General features: G+C 38.0%; 1 protein-coding gene across 2 annotated transcripts in view; it reads left to right on the forward strand.

Annotated features, from left to right (window-relative positions):
• Window positions 1-18,548, forward strand: part of ARHGEF4 (Rho guanine nucleotide exchange factor 4) — a 135,977-nt gene that overhangs the window by 97,710 nt on the left and 19,719 nt on the right. For both annotated transcript variants that reach the window (XM_039217646.1, XM_039217647.1), the window contains one exon: window positions 16,760-16,899. In XM_039217646.1, the coding sequence (XP_039073577.1) occupies window positions 16,760-16,899 (140 nt within the window). The remainder of the gene's footprint in view (window positions 1-16,759; window positions 16,900-18,548) is intronic.

Consider the following 18,548-nt stretch of genomic DNA (forward strand, 5'->3'; position numbering starts at 1 on the left):
TTCTCTTTGTGCTTCAGTCTCAATATTCTTTCCAAATTGTGTTCCAGTTCACAAAAAAATCTTTGTCTTCAACTATATCTATACACTGTTACATTTTCTGTGGGTTCTTAATTTCACTTATTTCTCTTTTCAGGTCTATGATTTCCATTTTGTTCTTTTTATAATTTCTAGTTCTATGTTAAACTTCCCAATCTTTTCTTTTAATTCTTCAATGTATTAAACATAGTTATTTGAATTATTTTTTTTATTTGCGAGAGAGAGTGTGTGAGCTCGGGAGAGGGACAAAGGGAGGGGGAGAGAATCCCAACAGTCTCCACACTCAGCACAGAGCCCAGCTGGGGGCTCCATCCCACAACCCTGAATTCACAGTCTGAGCCAAAATCAAGAGTTAGACGCTCAACCGACTAATCTATCCAAACGCCCTGTTAACCATAGTTATTTTAAAGCCTGGGTCTCACATCTTCATTTTGAGCACTGTGGATATGTTTCTATTGTTGATTATTTCTCTTAACTTTCAGTGTCATGGTTGTATCTTGTCTTATGCCTAATTATTTTTCATTGAATACTGAACATAGTATATGAACACTTTGAGAAATAATTTGTGGCTCTGAGTGATCTCATCTCCCACTAGAGAAGCCTTTATTTCTTATGGGCAGTTAGCTAGTGGCACTATCAATCTTAAATCACCTCACATCTGGGATCAGACCCTGTATGAGAGCTGGTCTGTCTGGATTGTTCTTACTTCTAGGGTGTGGGTCTCAAGGTCCCAACCCAAAGCTTTGGGAATTTACTAGGGTCTTTCCTCATTAGAATGTCCTGTCCCTCAGCCCCATGTGTCTGTTCAAAATTTCTGCTCAGCTTTTCAGTCCCTGTGTTTGAAATTGGTAAATCCTTGAAATGAAAATTGGCCCAAACGCTGCATATGCCTTCCTAACCTCACCCTCTCCTCCATCGTAGCCCTGTAATTTCCTACTTCTTTAATATCTCCCTAGTACCCTCAGATTTTTTTTATATTTCACCCAACTTTTCTTAGCTGTTATTCCTACTTTTTTAAAAACTAGTTTATTGACTTTTCCCAAGTATTTTTTAAATATAAACAGCTTTATTGCTTTTCCTAATTATGAAAATAACATGTTCTTAGAAAATTCAAAATAACAGAAAATTATTAAAGTTAAATTCACTTGAAATCCCACCATTCAAAAAATTAACACTGTTAACACTTTGGTAAATAACTTCCTGTATGTGTATATCTTTTTATTATTTGTCTTTTCACTATTTTTAAAAAATAAGGTTACATTCTACTTATCAGCTTGTAACCTACTTTTTGTTCAGTACTATGTTTTTAGTGACTTTCTGTTTTAATATATAGAGAGACAAATCATCCTTTTGAATTTGGCTGCATGATATTTTATTATATAAGTACTTATTTTCTTGGGATAAAATCCTAGAAGCAGCAAAGTTAGATCAATATGTTTTTTCTTTGTACAACTTTTCTTGAACTATAATACACATACATAAAAGTACAACAATAATTACTGTATAGTTTGATGAATTTCACAATTTTCATTCCTGTGCAACCCATACCCAGATCAAGAAATAAGGACTATTCTCACAACAGTCTCTGTCTTTTAACTGGGTTCTTTCTTGTCTTCTTTTGGGTTAATTGATTCCTTTTATTAAATCTCATTTTTATTTACTATTGGCTTGCTACTATTCCTTTGCATTCTTTTATAATTCTTGCTTTAGAGAATATAGCATATATAACTTTTCACAGTCTACCAAGAATAATAACTATACCACTTCATGTAAAATGTAAGAACCTGATATTTATCACTTTCTCATCTTTTATGATAGGGCTGCCATATATATTCATCTACATAAACTATAAACCTCACAAAATAATGTTATAATTTTTGCTTTAAGTGTTTTGAAGAAGTTAACTTTTTTTAAGGAATGTGTTGTGTGTGCCAACATTTTCACCACTTCTGGTGCTTGTCATTCCTTCTTAAGGATCATCAGTTATCATTTCATTGAAATCTGAGGAACTTAATATTTCTTGCAATAATGATCAACTGATCACTAACACTCTTAGTTTTCATTTTTTTAGTTGTCTTTATTTTACTTTTATTCTTAAAAAAGACATTTTTGCTCATATGGAATTCTGAGTTGACAGCTTCTCCCCTAGCCCCCAGCAATTCAAAGATACTCTCACACATTTCTGTCTTCGTAATGAGAAGTCAACTGTCATTCAACTAACATCTATCTAATTATGTTTCTATTTATACTGCTTGGAGATCACTGATAACCTTGACTCTGTACCAAATTTGTGAAATTTTTGGCTATTATTTCTTAAGACTTATTTCTGCCCCATTCGCTCTCTCCTGTTAAATATCAAATGTTAAATCATTTTATATTGTTCCACAAGTCCCTATGGTACTGTTCATTATTTTCCAACATTTTAAAGTCTCTTTTTCAGATTGTATCATTTCTTTGGCTTATCTTTAAGTTCACTGACTCTTGGGGCACCTGGGTGGCTCAGTCCGTTAAGTGTCATACTTCAGCTTAGGTCATGATCTCACAGTTCACAAAGTTGGGCCCCACATCAGGTTCTGTGCTGACAGCTCAGAGTCTGGAGCCTGCTTTGGATTCTGTGTCTCCCTCTCTCTCTCTGCCCCTCCCCTGCTAGCACTCTGTCTCTCTCAAAAATAAGTAAACGTTAAAAAAAAATTCACTGACTCTCTCCTCTGATATCTCCAGTGAATATTTTTATCGAAGATACTATACTTTTCAGTTCTAGAATATCCATTTGATTCTTTGTTATAATTTCTATTTCTTTGCCATTTCGTATTTCTTCATTCATTAAAAGCATGTTTTCCTGTATATTTTTGAGCATTTTCACAATAACTTATTTGCTAATTCTGACATCTGGATTGCCTAAGTGTTAGTATCACTGTTTGACTGACTTTTCTCTTAAGAACCAGTCACATTTTCCTTTTCTTCATGTATCTAATAAATTTGGATTGTATATTGCTCATTGAATGATAAGTTGTAGAGTCTCTGTAATCTATTTGTCTGAAAAGTAGTATGGGTTTGTTTGTTTGCTTTTCTTTTATCAAGATATTAAGGTGACTGAATTAGAACTTCACATTCCTGTTCAGTTTTTTAGCCTTAGGTAGACTTCTTCCCCATACCTCCAGAATTCAGGAGTCAGCCAGAGATTTGGGCAGAGTTCCACCCAGAAATTATTTGTAGCTGTTTCTTCTCAATTGTCTCTTTTCTGGGATTGTCGTCCTCACTCCTGCTTTTATGATCACCCTGAATCCTGTTTTCTGATTCTCTTGACAATGAGACTGTGACTTCAGGTTCCTACCTGAGTTTTAGCCAGCTCTTGGAGTCTGCCCTAAGGTAAAAAGCAAGAAGGGCAGGAAACTCACCCAGTAGTGTTCTGTTTTTCTCACCTCTAGTTTCATCCTGCTTTGGGCCATCAAATTGTTGACATTTACATTTTTTCCAATGGGTATAATTACCCATGGAAGAGTTTTTCCTGATAGTTTATTGCACTATTAACTAGAAGCCCTTGAGATAAAAATATTTTATTTATTGAGTTGAGGGAGATATTTTGACATTTTCTGACATGGGAAAATAAGTTTTACCTAACCTTAAACACCTCTAAGTAGAATAATTAAGGATGGGTGTAAGTCACAGTGAGCGTTAGTATTGTAACTGAGATTAAGTTATTTGCACACTTGGTAATAAAGTCCTACATTTTATCATATTTCAGGGGACTTTTCTACTGCAGAAATCAAATTCATTCACATTTGTGTTTTAAAAGTAGATCCAAAATGGACAATGTCTTTTTTCTGGACATATCTTCAGAAAAAGAAAAGCACCAAGAAGTTGGCAAATTGATAGTGCAGAGATATGTGTGTCAGACTTGAAGACATAAGACTCAAGTTTGTAAGTCCGTTCTGCCACAGTTTACCACTGTGATTTTGGCAAGCTCTCCAGGCTATAGCATTTCTCTAATGCAAAATGAAGACAAATAACTTAGTTCACATGACAGAGGAATAAATGCAGTATTTGCTGAATCTGAATCGTAAAGGTTTAGGCTGCATTTTCTTTGTAGTAAAACAAAATAGTCCAAGCATGTTAGCATACCTGTTCTTTTAGCCCTCTTTATCCCAACTTTAACCCCTTTCCCCCATCCCCAGATTACTCTAAGTTTCACAGTGTTCATACCCATGGCCAGGATTTTTATGAAAAATATTTTGACAATGGGAGAAAAGTAGTTTTCAGTAAATTTATTTTATCTGTCTAAAAGAATATGATCATTTGAATAGACAGTGTCAAGATTGATAGGAAAAGGGATGGTAGCAGAGAAGAAGAAAAATGGAATTTCTGGGAAGTCTGAGTGCAGCAATTTTCTAGGACTTGAACCTCAAATGTCAGGATATAAACACATGCCTCTCTGTGTCAACTACTTTGGCCAGCAGTGCATGCTAGTAATGTCCACATTAGTGGTTCCCAGTAGCTTCAATCAAAATTGTTTTCTTAATTGGTTAATCCTTGGATTGGTCAGGAACCCAGGAGAGCTGGAGTGGAGGGGTGGGGGCCTTGAGAAGAAATGAGACCAGACAGGCTACAAGCCAGGAAGAAAATTTGACTTTTATTGGAAAGTAAATAGGAACATTTACAGGTATTGGGCAGAGGAGTGATGTGATCTGATTGTATTGTACCAAGGAACACTATGGCTGTTGTGTAGAGGACGTGGGCTCAAACAGGGAGACAGCGAAGAGGCTCTTGGTCACTCTGTAAGAAGGGGGCAGTGATATGACCTGCATCTGGGGTTGGTGGTAGAGGGATGAGAAATGGTTGGATTCTGGGGGAAAAAAGTAAAAGCAGAGCTGATAGATTTGGATGTGAATTGTGAGAGAAAAGAGTCAAGGAGAACTCTAAGACTCATTCTGAGCAACTGAAAGAGTGTAGTTGTCAGCTGTTGGGACAAGGATGCCTGTCAGCTAAGCAGGTTGGGTGGATGGTCAGGAGTTCTGCTTCAGGCATATGAACTTTGAGATTCTCTCAGACTTCCAAGCAGAAGAGGCAGCGAGGTTGGATTTATGAGCCAGGAATTTAAGAGAAAGCACCAGGTTAGAGAAGCAAAGTGAGTCTTTAATACCAGAAGGATGTGAAACCACCAGGAGAGAGCAGTGCTCAGCAACCTGGTGGGACACGGGCAGGTGCTACCTCACTGTTGTCTAGCACTGCCCTCGCAGAGCACGTCATGGGCACATGACAATCTAGGCTTCACAGCACATCCTAACCATCCATGGGAAACTGTTACAATGACTATGTTGCAAAAATGTCCACATATCTGAATGTAAAACCAGGTGTAGCTGTGGCAAGTAGAAGATAGCTCATGCTGATGATTACACAGCCATAGGCTTCAGAGCACAGGGTGGAAAAGCACTTTCATCATGAAACCAGTTATTCATACAACAAGAGTCAAGGCGTGTTGCAAGAACATTCTACAGCTGACGCTGTGGACAGAACGATGGAAGTGAAGTCTACCAATATTTCCTTTACATGTACAATATGAAAGACTTGTATAAAAACTACATCTTCAAGATCCAGGAAACTATTCTGATTAAAAAAAAAAACTATAATCACTGCAAAAGGATTCACTTCAGCAGTTATCTGGGACCAATGATAAATACAATGTCTTCAAATATTAAATGCTGAAAGTGAAAAATCATTAGCCTCAGTAGAAAGAGGCATAAGGATACCTATAATAATATTTATAAAGAAATGATAATCAAGATTGGTATAAGGCATAAGTTCTTCTAGGTCTCTCCAATGTAGCAATATATTTATTTATATTTGTTATTTAAAATGTATAACTGTATGTTAGGCAGGGTCCTTTTTTTTGGTTATAGGCTGAAGAAAGGCTGCATGCATGAATGTTCCATCTTAGCTGAAGAGAGGTACAGATCTTCCAAACAAAGAGGTTAGCTAGAATAACCATCAAAAGGAAAGCCCAGCTAACACTGAAGGTTCCATTGTGCATGTGAAGACATAACAATATTTGAGAAGGTACCTCAACCTGAAACTGATACTGCCATGCTTCGCCTCCATGAACTGAACATTAAAGCTTTACATGCATGGCCTCACCTTGCTGCAGGACAACCTCGTGATGAACCAAAGCCAATTTTTCTTTAATTTTTATTTTATTTTGGTAAAAATATTTAACATGAGATATACCCTCTTACCAAATTTTTTAGTGTACAACAAATTATTGTTAATCACAGGTAAAATGCAGCAGAACAAATCTCTAGAGCTTATGATCTTGCTTAACTGAAACTTCATGATCATTTGTTAGTAACTACCATTTCTCTCCTATCACTGGCAACCCACAATTCCATTCTCTGATTCTATGAATTTGATTATTTTTGATCTCTCATATAAGTGGAATCATGCGATATTTATCTTTCTGTGACTGGCTTGTTTCACTTAGCATAATGTGCCTAAGGTTGATCCATGTTGCATATTGCAAAATTTCCTTCTTTTTTATTCCATAGTATGTATGCACTACATTGTCTTTATTCATCTGTCAATGGACATTTAAATTGTTTCCACATTTTGGCTGTTGTGAACAATGCTGCAATGAACATGGGAATGCTAATATGTCTTTGAGATTCTGATTTTTTTCTTTTAGATAAATACTCAGAAGTGGGATTAGTAGGGGTGCCTTAGTGGCTCAGTCAGTTGGGCGTCCTACTTTGGCTCAGGTCATGATTTCACAGCTCATGGGTTCAAGCCCTGCATAGGGATCTGTGCTGACAGCTCAAAGCCTGGAGCCTGCTTCAGATTCTGTATCTCCCTTTCTGCTTGCACTCTGTCCCTCTCTCATTCAGAAATAAACAAACATTTTTAAAAAAGAAGTGGGATTAGTAGATCATATGATAGTTCTATTTTTAATTTTTTGAGGAGCCTCCACACTGTTTTCCATAATGGCAACATTTCCATCAAGAGTATACACAGGTTCCAGTTTCTCCACTTCCTCTCCAACACTTGTCTTCTGTTTTTTTGTTCTTATTTTTTAATACTAGCCATCCTGACAGGTGTGAAGTAATATCTCAAAGTGGTTTTGATTTCTATTTCTCTGATAATTAGTGATGTTGAGCATCTTTATATTACCTGTGGGCCTTTTGTATATCTTCTTTGGAAGATATTCAGGTCTTTAGCCCATTTTTTAATCGGGTTATTTAGTTTTTCTGCTATTGAGTTGTAGAAGTTCCTTTGGAGATTAACTTCTTATCAGATATATGATTTGCAAATACTATCTCCCATTCCATAGGTTACCTTTTCACCTTGTTAATTGTTTCCTTTGCTGAGCAGTAGCTTCTTAATTTGATGTAATCCCAGTTGCTTATTTTTGTTTTTGTTGCCTTATTCTTTTTGAGTCATACTCATTAAATCATTGTCAACATAAATGCCATAAGCTTTTCCCCTGTGTTTTCTTCTTTACAGTTTCAGGACTTCCATCTAAGTCTTTAATCCATTTTGAGTTGACCTTTGTGTATAAGATATAGGTCCAGTATGACCTTTGTGTATAAGATATCCAGTTGACTTTTGTGTATAAGATATAGGTATAAGATAAAGGTCCAGTTTCCCAACCCCGTCTGTTGAGGAGACTGTCTTTTCATCATTGTATATTCTTGGCATCCTTGTCAAAGGTCAGCTAACCATATATTCATGGGTGTATTTCCAAGTTCCCTGTTCTGCTGCATTAGTCTGTATGTCTGTCTTTATGTCAGTACCATATTGTTTTAATTACTGTAGTATAGTTTTATAATGTAATAGAGTTTAAAATCAGGAAGTGTGATGCTTCCAGCTTTGTTCTTCTTTCTCAGGACTGATCTGGCTATTTGTGGTCTTTTGTGTTTCCATATGAATTATATAATTTTTTTTCTATTTCTAAAAAAATGCCTTTTGGATTTTGATAGAGATTACATTGATCTATAGATCACTGTGAGTAGTATGAACATTTCAACAATATTAAGTGTTCCAATCCATGAACACAGGTTGTCTTTCCATTTATTTTTGTCTTCTTTAATTTCTTTATTCAGTGTTCTATAGTTTTCAGTAGATAAGTCTTTCATCTCCTTAGGCTCATTTCTAAGTATTTTATTCTTTTGGTGCTATTTTAAACAGAATTGTCTTCCTTTTCTTTTCAGATAGTTTTTGTTTGTTAGTGCATAAAAAACACAACTGATTTTTGTATCTTGATTTTGTATATCCATCCTTCACTGAATTCACTCATTAATTCTAATAGTTTTTCTAAAAGTCTTTATGGTTTTCTATATATAAGATAATGTCATCTGGAAGCAGGAAAAATTTTACTTCCTTTCCAATTTGGATGCCTTTCCCTCCTAATTACTCTGGCTAGAACTCCCAGTACTGTGTTGAATAGAAGTGGTGAGAGTGGGCAATCCTTGTCTTATTCCTGATATTAGAGGAAAAGCTTTCATGTTTTTACCATTGATTACCATGCCAGCTGTGGTACTTTTATACATGGCCTTTATTATGTGAAGGTACTTCTATTCCTAGTTTGTTGAGATTTTTTTTTATCATGACTGGGTATTGAATTTTGTCAAATACTTTTTCTGCATCTCTTGAAATGGTCATGTGATTTTTATCCTTTATTTTGTTAATGTGGTGTATCACATTCATTGATTATCATATGTTGAACCAGTCTTGCATCCTAAGGATAAATCCTACTTGGTCATAGTGCATGATTCTCCTAATGTGCTGTTTAATTTGGTTTGCTAGTATTTTTTTGATGACTTTTACATCAATATTCATTAGGGCTATTGGTCTACAGTTTTCACATTTTGTCTTTGTCTGGCTTTGGCATCAGAGTAATTATGGACTCATAAAATGAGTATGGAGGTGTTCCCACTTCTTCAGTTTTTTGGAAGAGTTTGAGAAAGATTGCCATTAAGTCTTCTTTAAATGTTTGTGCAGAAGCACCTTTTAAATAACATGAGATTATGCTGTTGCATTTAATTTAAGCAGTTTATACACTAAAAGAAGGAAGTTGCATCATTTTAAAGGCTCAATTTATTTAAAATAACTGACTCAAAAAAAAAACAAAATGGCAAATTAAAAAAAAAATAAAATAACTGACTCAGCTATAACCTACCATAAACAATCATGATATTTTATTTGGTACTTAATTTTTTGCAGTGAAGTTTATTATTACAGTAATATATGATATAATTCTATTGCATTGCAGGGTATTGAGGTAAAGATGAAAATTTTTATTAAGCATGTGATAGCATTTTATTATATTACAGGGTAGTGTATTATATTGATTTACTAAAACTTTACCAGAAATTTGGTGAAAGATATTGCCACCTTTGGATGTGTACTCCAAATGTCTATGATCTAGGATATTGTGGGCTGGTTATATTAAATACAAAATCAAAGTCATTATGTAAACTTTGTGAGTCTAAACTTAGAGGAACAGTTATTGACAAACTTAGCACTTCGCATTTGCCTAACATAAAATTGCCATGTGTCAAAAACCACACTTCACTTCTTGCTAAAGCATGACATGTCACATTTTTAATGTAGCTGCTTTTTGAAGTAAGTGTGATCACAAAGCCTCTTTTAGATATGGAGACCTGCACTTTGATTTCCCAGGTACTTAATTCTTTGAGTAATAGGGAAACATCAAGCAGCCAGGTGTAGGAGGGTGGTTGATGCACAAGAAGGACAGTGGGAAGCAAGAAGCTGTGTGCACATGAATGCAAGACAGCAAGGAGGCCCTCAGGAGGTTCAGGAAAGAGTGCGGGCATTTGGGCAAGTTTTATCCTGCCCTTGCTACTAGCTGTCTGTGAGACCTTCACAAGCATCTTAACCTCCAGGGGCCTCAAGTCTTAATCTATGCAATGTGTCTAATATTACCCATCTCATAGGTAGGCTTGAATCTAATGTGTAAAGCAAACAACACATTCTAAATGTTCAGAAAAAGTTATTCTCTCCCTCCATAAAAGGATAAGAGACTATCAGGGACAAGAGAAGTTCAGGGTCTTTCCTATGATAAAACCCTACAAGCAGACCTTGTGGGACAGAGGAGATTCAGGTCTGGTGCTATAGATGCCATAAAGTTTTATTTGCCAAATGAACAAAACTCTCAGAAGCTTAAATAAGTGAGCCTTTGTGTAACCTAAATAAAAAATCTTGAGCTGAGGAGATCACTAAATGTGATATGGGATTCTGGAACAGAAAAAGGGTATTAAGGAAACACTAAGGAAAAGCTGAAGAAGAGTATGGACTATAGTTAATAATAATATATCAGTATTGGTTCACTCATTGTAACTAATGTAGCTCAAGATCTTAATAATAAGGGAAACTGAGTGTGGGGTATACAGAAACTCTATTATCTGCTTGATTGTTCTAAAGTCTTTCCATTTATTAGGTTTTTTTGTAACACCTTTCAGCAGTGTTTCATAATTTTTAGTGTACACATCATTGGCCTTCTTCATTAAACTTATTTCTAAGTATTTTTATTATTTCCTTTTTTAATGTTTATTTATTTTGAGAGAGAGAAAGAGAGAGAAGACACACATGAGCAGAGGAGGGGCAGAGAGAAGGAGAGAGAATCCTAAGCAGGCTCCAGGCTCTGAGCTGTCCATGCAGAGCCAGATGCAGGGCTCGATCCCAGCGTTCATGAGATCATGACCTGAGCTGAAGTCGGACGTTTAACCAACTGAGCCACCCAGGCACCTCTGGTGCTAATTTTTATTCACATGTTTGGTAGAATTCACTAGTGAAGCCCTCTAATCTTAGACTTCTCTCTTTTGAGTAGATTACTGCTTCAATCTCCTTACTAATATTAGGTATATTAAGATTTTCTGTTTCTTCTTGAGTTGGTTTCGTTAAGTGTGTGTTCCTAAGAATCTGTCCATATCATCTAGTTTATCTAGGTATACAACAGTTGACAAAAAATAAAAAAATAAAAATAACTCAAAATGGATCATAGATTTACATGTAAAAGGTAAAAAGCTTTTAGAAGAAAATGTAAGTGCAAATCTTTTGGAACTAGGGTTTGTGATGAGTTCTTAGGACATGATTCCAAAAGCATGACCCATGAAAGGAAAAATCAATGCATTGAACTTTATCAAAATTAAAATTTTTCCCCCATAAAAACCTTTATTTAAGAGGATTAAAAAATAAGCTGCAGACTAAGAGCAAATATTTGCAAATCACATATCTGACAAAGGATTCACATCTAGAAAATATAAAGAATTTTCAGGGGTACCAGACTGATTCAGTCAGTAGAGCATGCGACTCTTGATCTTAGTCTTGTGGGTTCGAGTCTCGTGTTGTGTGTAGAGATTATTTAAAAATAAAATCTTTAGGGGAGCCTGGGTGACTCGGTTAAGCATCTGACTTTGGTTCAGGTCATGATCTTACAATTCATGAGTTTGAGCCCCATGTCAGACTTCACACTGATAGTGCAGAGCCTCCCCCACTTGCACTCTCTCTCTCTGTCAAAATAAATAAACTTTAAAAATAAAATAAAATATTTAAAATATATATAATTTAAAATTAAAAATTAAAAAAAAGGATTTTCAGGGGTTCCTGACTGGTTCGGTTGGGAGAGCACATAACTCTTTATTTTGGGATCATGAGTTGGAGCCCCATGTGAGGGCAGAGTTTATTTAAAAAAAAAAAGTGTTTTTTAAGAATTTTCAAATCTCAACATTACAAAAACATAAACAATCTAATTAGGAAAGAGGCAAAAAAAAAAAACAACCCTGAAGGACTACTGCACCATTAAAGATATATGGATGACAAATAAGCACATGAAAAAATGTTCAACAGCACCTGCTCTTTGGGAAATGCAAGTTAAGACCGTGATGCAATATCACTGTACCTATCAGAATGTCTGAAATATAAGATTGTGACAATACCAAATTCAGGTAAGGATTCTTGAGAAACATACATTGTTGGTGAGAATGTAAAATGGTACCACTACTCTGGAAAACAGTTTGGCAGTTTTTTAAAAACTAAACATTTGGGGCTCCTGGGTGGCTCAGTCAGTTGAATGTCTGACTCTTGATTTCAGCTCAGGTCATGATCTCATAGTTCATGAGATCGAGCCCTGCCTTGAGCTCTGCCATATGACTTGGCAATTACACTCGTGGTCAATTACATTTATCCCAGAGAAATGAAAACTTGTACACAAGTGTTCATAGTACCTTTATTTGTAACAGTGTAAAATTGGAAATCACTTGTATGTCTGTTAGTGAGTTGACTGGTTAAATAAACCTGTACACCCATTGCATGGAATATTAGTAAGCAATGAAAGGGAATGAGGTTTAAATACAAACAGCTTGGATGGATCTCAAGGGCCTTTGGCTGAGTGAAAAAAGCCAACCTCCAAAGCTTACATACTGGTTGTTGTGGTGGTTACACAAATATACACATGTGAGAAAATGACTTAGAAACATATACACACATTGTACCAAGGTCATTTTCCTGGCTGTGGTATTATATTAGAATTCCGTAAGTGGTAATCATTGTGTGAAGGGTACACAGGACCTCTTCACTACCATTACAATTCCCTATACTCTATGGTTATTTCAAAATAAAAAAGTTCTTTAATGCCCTAGAGGAGAAGTTATGCCACTCAGACAAATTTTGACGGGTACAGTTTGTTTTAGATGTGTATTGCAGCTATCTTTTTATATGTATATAAAGACAGAATCCTCATCTCTTATAAATATGTACTACAGTATTTACAGATGGAATTATGTCACACCTTGGATCTGTGGGGAGGGGATTATAGATGGTGTAGCCAGATTGCCCTCATGTTTGAGAATTGTTGAAGCTGGATGATCGGTGTACAAGGTTCATTACACTGTCATCTCTCCCTTTGTACATATTTCAAACTTTCCATTATAAAACAGTTTAAAACATAAGTGAAATAAAAATAATGAGGGCTCCTTGGGACTGTCGACTATGTGGATCAGGGGCAGAGCTATTAGCTCCTGCCCCCAGGGTGGGCTCAGGCCACTGCTGCCAGGGCTTCTTGGGTCAGTTCCAGAGACAGGGCATTGCTCTCATCAAGTCATGTGCTTCTGGGGCAGAGCTATTAGCTCCTGCCCCCAGGGTGGGCTCAGGCCACTGCTGCCAGGGCTTCTTGGGTCAGTTCCAGAGACAGGGCGTTGCTCTCATCAAGTCATGTGCTTCTGTCACCATATTCAGCCACGTGCATGAAGCTTTAACTGTATTCCTGGTATTGGCTCTGCCAGGCCTCATAGGCTCTGCCTTCATCTGTTTCTTTTCCAGCCCTCCCTGTGTTCATTTATTCATCTCTCCACTTTTTTATTCATCTGTTCTGTCATTCCTCTGTACACCATTCTCCCACCCATCTGTCTACTCATTCATTTCTTTAACACTTACAGAAGTCTACATCAATGAATAAGGCATGGTTACTGCCTTTGGGAGAGACAGTCAGACAATGCAATATATAGGGGACGTATGATAAATGCCATAACCATTGTCTGTACAAAGCACCTCGGGAGTGAGATAGAAGCCGATGTCAGTCCTTGGAGTGATGGTGTCATATAAGACTTGCACAGAGGAGGTAATGCTTGAGGTGAGTCTTGAAAGTTAATATTTTCAACTATGTTTGGCTCACCCGGGTAATCCGGGATAATCTCCCTATTTTGAGGTCAGCTGATTTGCAGACTTAATTCCATCTACAACTTTAATTCCCCTTTGTCATGTAAAATAACATATTCATGGGATCCAGGGATTAGGATTTTGACATCTTTTGGGGTCCATTACTCTGCCTCCCACAAGAATAGATTCAACAATTTAACTTAAGGACAGAGCAGACATTGTGGATCCATAGGAAAGGACTGTCTATTCCATAAATGTGCTCAGACAAATGCTTATTCTTAAAGAAAAAAATGAAATTGGATTCTAAAGGTTCTGGACCCCATTATCATGTGTGTTCCCGCCACCAAGTAATTCTCAGACACCAGCGGGGTGTCGTACAATTCAACTAAATTCTCACACTCTCCACCTGGAGATAGCATCAGATCCCACAGATTAACAGGGCTCAGCTCTGTAAGACTGCCCTTCTTCTCCCACTTCGGACACTGGTCACAAACCCCAGGTGCTCCTGACCAACAGGTTGTAGATTGGAGTTTCCAACTGATCCCTACCTTGTGTTCAAGTAATTTGCTAGAGCAGCTCACAGAACTCAGAGAAACATTTTACTGACTAGATTACTGATTTATTATAAAAGCGTCTAACTCAGGAACAACCACATGGAAGAGATGTACAGGCAAATTATGCAGGAAGGGTCACAGAGCTGCCATGCCCTCTTCGGGTGCGCCACTCTCCCCCAATCTCCCTGTGTTCACCAACCCAATAGCTCTCCAAACACTGTCCTTGGGGTTTTTAAAGAGGCTTCATTACACAGGCATGATTGGCTAAATCACTGGCCATTGGCTCAACTTCCAGTCCCCCTTCTCTCCCCAGAGGTAGGTTGGGGGGTGGACTAAAGGTTCTAAACCTCTAATCTCAGGGTTGTTTCCCCTGGCAACCAGCCCCATCCTAGGTTACCTAGGGGCTTTCTAGAAGTCATCATTAACATAAAAAAAAAAAAAAACCCTTCTCTTTCTTATCACTGGATATCCCAAGGATTTTAGGAGCTCTTTGCCTGGATGGAGTGGAAGACCAAATATATATTTATGATAAACCACAGTACTGCAGATTCCAACCCACACAATACATAATATACAATACACATATTCCCAAGTGCAATAAAAACCTAATGTCAAAAGAAAAACTATAGGGGACATCTGGGTAGCTCAGTCAGTTAAGCGTCTGACTCTTGATCTCAGCTCAGGTTTTGATCTCAGGGCCATGGGTTCAAGCCCCATGTCGGGCTCTGTACTGGGCATGAAACCTACTTAAAAAAAAAAACACTATAAAACATTGAAGGATAACATAGGAAAATATCTTTATAACTTTGAGGTGGGGAAGAGTTTCCTAAACACAAAAAATATAAACCATGCAAGACAAGATTGATAAATTTGTCTATATGAAAATTAAGAACTTCTGTTCATCAAAAGCAACTTAAAGAGACAAGACAAACCACAAAGTGGGAGACTGTACTTATGATACATGTGGGTGACAAAGATTTAGTATGGAGAATGGAGACAGTGTATGTGCATATATACATACATAGAAATAGATTTTTTTACATTAATGATTACATTAAAGATCAACAAGCTCAGTTGACATAGATATTTTATATGAAAGGAGATACTAGTGACCCTAAAGCATAAATAAGCTGTTCACCTCATTAGTGATCAGAGACTGGTAAATTCAAATCACAGTAAGATACCATTCCATACCCATCAGCCTGTCAGCAGTGTTTGACAATGCCAGTCCTCAGAGTGATGGGAACTTTCATACACACTGTCGGAGGTCTTAAGAGGTAAAATAGCTTTGGGCAACAGTTCGGCATACCTACGACCCAGGAATGCCATACCTGGGCACCTGCCCCCTAGAGCATGAATTCACACCAGGGTAATGATTTTGACAAATGGGGCAAAAATCTTAGGTATTGCAATAGTTTGTGGCCTTCCAAAGAGCCACAGAACATAACATTTGATATATTTGTGGTATTAAATTTTCATTGAGATGATTAGGATGATTAGAGTATAAAAGGCTCTTTAGGGGTTAATAATGAAAAGGAGTTGAGAAACACTGTCCAAAGTGGAACTCTGGGACATGTGCCCAGGAGGTCTGTAGATATGTTTGCAATGACATTGTTCACACTGGCAACAACACAGAAAAGCATCCAGTGCTCTCCAGCAGTGCAATGGATTTGTAAAATTTGACATATTCATAAAATGCAAGATTGTGCATCAGTGAAACTGAATCAGTCACAGCTGCATAACCCAAAAAAAGCTGTTGAGTAAAAAAGAAAGGAAGGAAGGGAGGAAGAGAAGGAGGGAGGGAGGAAGGGAGAGAGGGAAGGAGGAAGAAAGGAAGGAAGGAAGGAAGGAAAAGTCAGCCAAAGAAAAGCTACTGGATGGTCCCATTTATGTAACGTCAAACGATGCAAAACTTGACAGAAATAAATGCTAAACACAGAATGGGTATGATTTATAGAACTTTGAAATATTGGATAGCTCTAAAGGAAAGAGAGAAGAGAGGGGAATATGATTGGAGTAGTGCATACAGGCGGTCGAATTCTAAGACTGGTGTTTTTCTTAAGCAGAATAAGTACTATGGGAGTTCATTTTATTAATTTTCTAACTATATTTAAATGTATATACCATATATTTCTTTGGAGATATATATATATATATTTCATAATAAAGTGTTAGCATTATTCTTAAGGGTCTTCTACCATACCTGGCACATTGGCTCAGCTGGAGGGGCTCTTGAGTGCCATACTCTGTCTAGCCGATACCCAAGGTTCCCTGTTTATGGAGTTGGTGGGGATTGAATGGTAGGTGATCAACAGTGATGGGGTGAAAGGCAACCAGGGTCCTCTTTCAACTAAATAATGTGTTCACAGCAAAAATGGTTTGAGAAACTAGTTCTCAGGTCTTTCTCCCTCCTCTTAAAGGAGCATTTATCCCAAAAAAGTTCGTCTCCTTCTCTGCCTGCCCCTCTTCCTCAGCTCCTCTTTGCCAGCTGGTGTCTCTCCTTCCAGCTATCCCTGATGGAGTTCTGGACACGGGCATCCGTGCTGACGAGGCGGGGAGTGAGGAAGACCTGTATGAGGACCTGCACAGCTCCAGCCACCACTACAGCCACCCTGGAGGGGGTGGTGAGCAGCTGGCCATCAACGAGGTAGGGTCAGGGCTGCGTGGGTGAAGGGATGGGACTGGGACAGATGGCCTGGCTGTCAGGGTGAGTCCAGCATGTTCACACAGACCTAGATGTCCACAAGCTCTGTGTTCTAAGCAGATGGCAGTGGCACCAGCATGCACACAACAGTTTCAGTCTGTGGTTCTCTCTTTAGGATATGGTATCCACCAGCAGATCTTACCCAAACGCAGGGCCCACCCCTCTGTCCTCCTGGGCCTACAGGGGACCCAGAATGGCAGGCATGACCCAGGACCTGTGATGAAAGTGTACTGGTCTATCCTACCCAATAGCCCCTGTAAGCCATCCTGGATGCAAGAACCCTGCTTGGTAGAAGGAAGGCCAGGGTTTAGCCCCCTCCCTCCAAGAAGTTGTCTGGATAGGATGGGGAGTGAGGCAAGTGAAAATTGATTTCTTTCCTATTGAGTCCAAGAGCTCAAAACTTATTGTGGTTGCTATGACAACTGCGTGTAAGTTATTCTTTTTTTTTTTTTTCTTCCTTTTCCTACCTAAGCAGAAGAAATTAATGACAAACTTCCTCTAGGCAAAACTGGTTCCCATATCGAGTACTCCTTTTTCATTCTCCAAGGACAGAGAAATTTTGAGACCTTGAATCCTCTCTTTTTCTCACTTATACACCTATTCTCTCCCCTTCTTCTCTTTTACTTAATTCCAGGATGGGGGGCATTAAACATAATGTGGTCCATAACCCACATCCATAACAACACCCTGTTCTCTTCCTGGTCATGAGCCAGTATGCATTTCTGCTTCATCAAAACCAGAATTTGACCACCCAGGATCTTGCAGCACCCCAGAAAGGGATCAATTTACAGTTTGAGTGAATGAATGAGCTGGTGGGCTTCTCAGAAACCCTCAAGGAGTGTGCTGTCCTTATTACCTACTGGACAGATGGATACAAACTGTTGATGGTGGATGAACTCTTTCCCCAGGCCCAGGTTTGAATAAATGATTTAAAACAGTCATTAAATAATGCTTTATTCAAGATCCATTTGTTAAAGAATACATATTCAAATAAGTTAAATGAGTTGATTTTTCCAAAACATAAAGCCTTTCTTTAAGTGTTTCTCATAATCTATTTTGAATGGAAGATGTTCTAAAATCATGTCCTCTTTTTTTAAATTTTTTAATGTTTTATTTATTTCTGAGAGAGAGAGAGACAGGTAGCATGAACAGGGGAGGATCAGAGAAAGAGGGAGATACAGAATCTGAAATAGGCTCCAGGCTCTGAGCCAGCTGTCAGCACAGAGCCCGAAGCGGGGCTCAAACCCACGAACCGTGAGATCATGACCTGAGCCGAAGTTGGACGCTTAACCGACTGAGCCACCCAGGCACCCCTAAAATCATGTCTTCTTAAGCAGAATTCACAGATAGTGGTTTTGCTTTTTCTTGAAGTCTCAGGCTGCCCTCCTCAGTCTTGGGCCCCAGCCCTGGTGGGGAGCAGTGTGGTGTAGGCAGAGGAAATCTGGACTTTGGGGCCTCCCATACCTGGATGGGAGTTCCTTCTTGCCCAGTACCAGGTGTAGAGCTCTGAGCAGCTAACCCTCTGAATGCTGGTTTACTTAACTGTAAAATAGGATAGCCATGAGCTTATATAAGGACTAACTGAAATAATG

This window comes from Hyaena hyaena, unplaced genomic scaffold (assembly GCF_003009895.1).
Source record: "Hyaena hyaena isolate Hyena2069 unplaced genomic scaffold, ASM300989v1 scaffold_713, whole genome shotgun sequence".
Taxonomy (NCBI): Eukaryota; Metazoa; Chordata; class Mammalia; order Carnivora; family Hyaenidae; genus Hyaena; species Hyaena hyaena.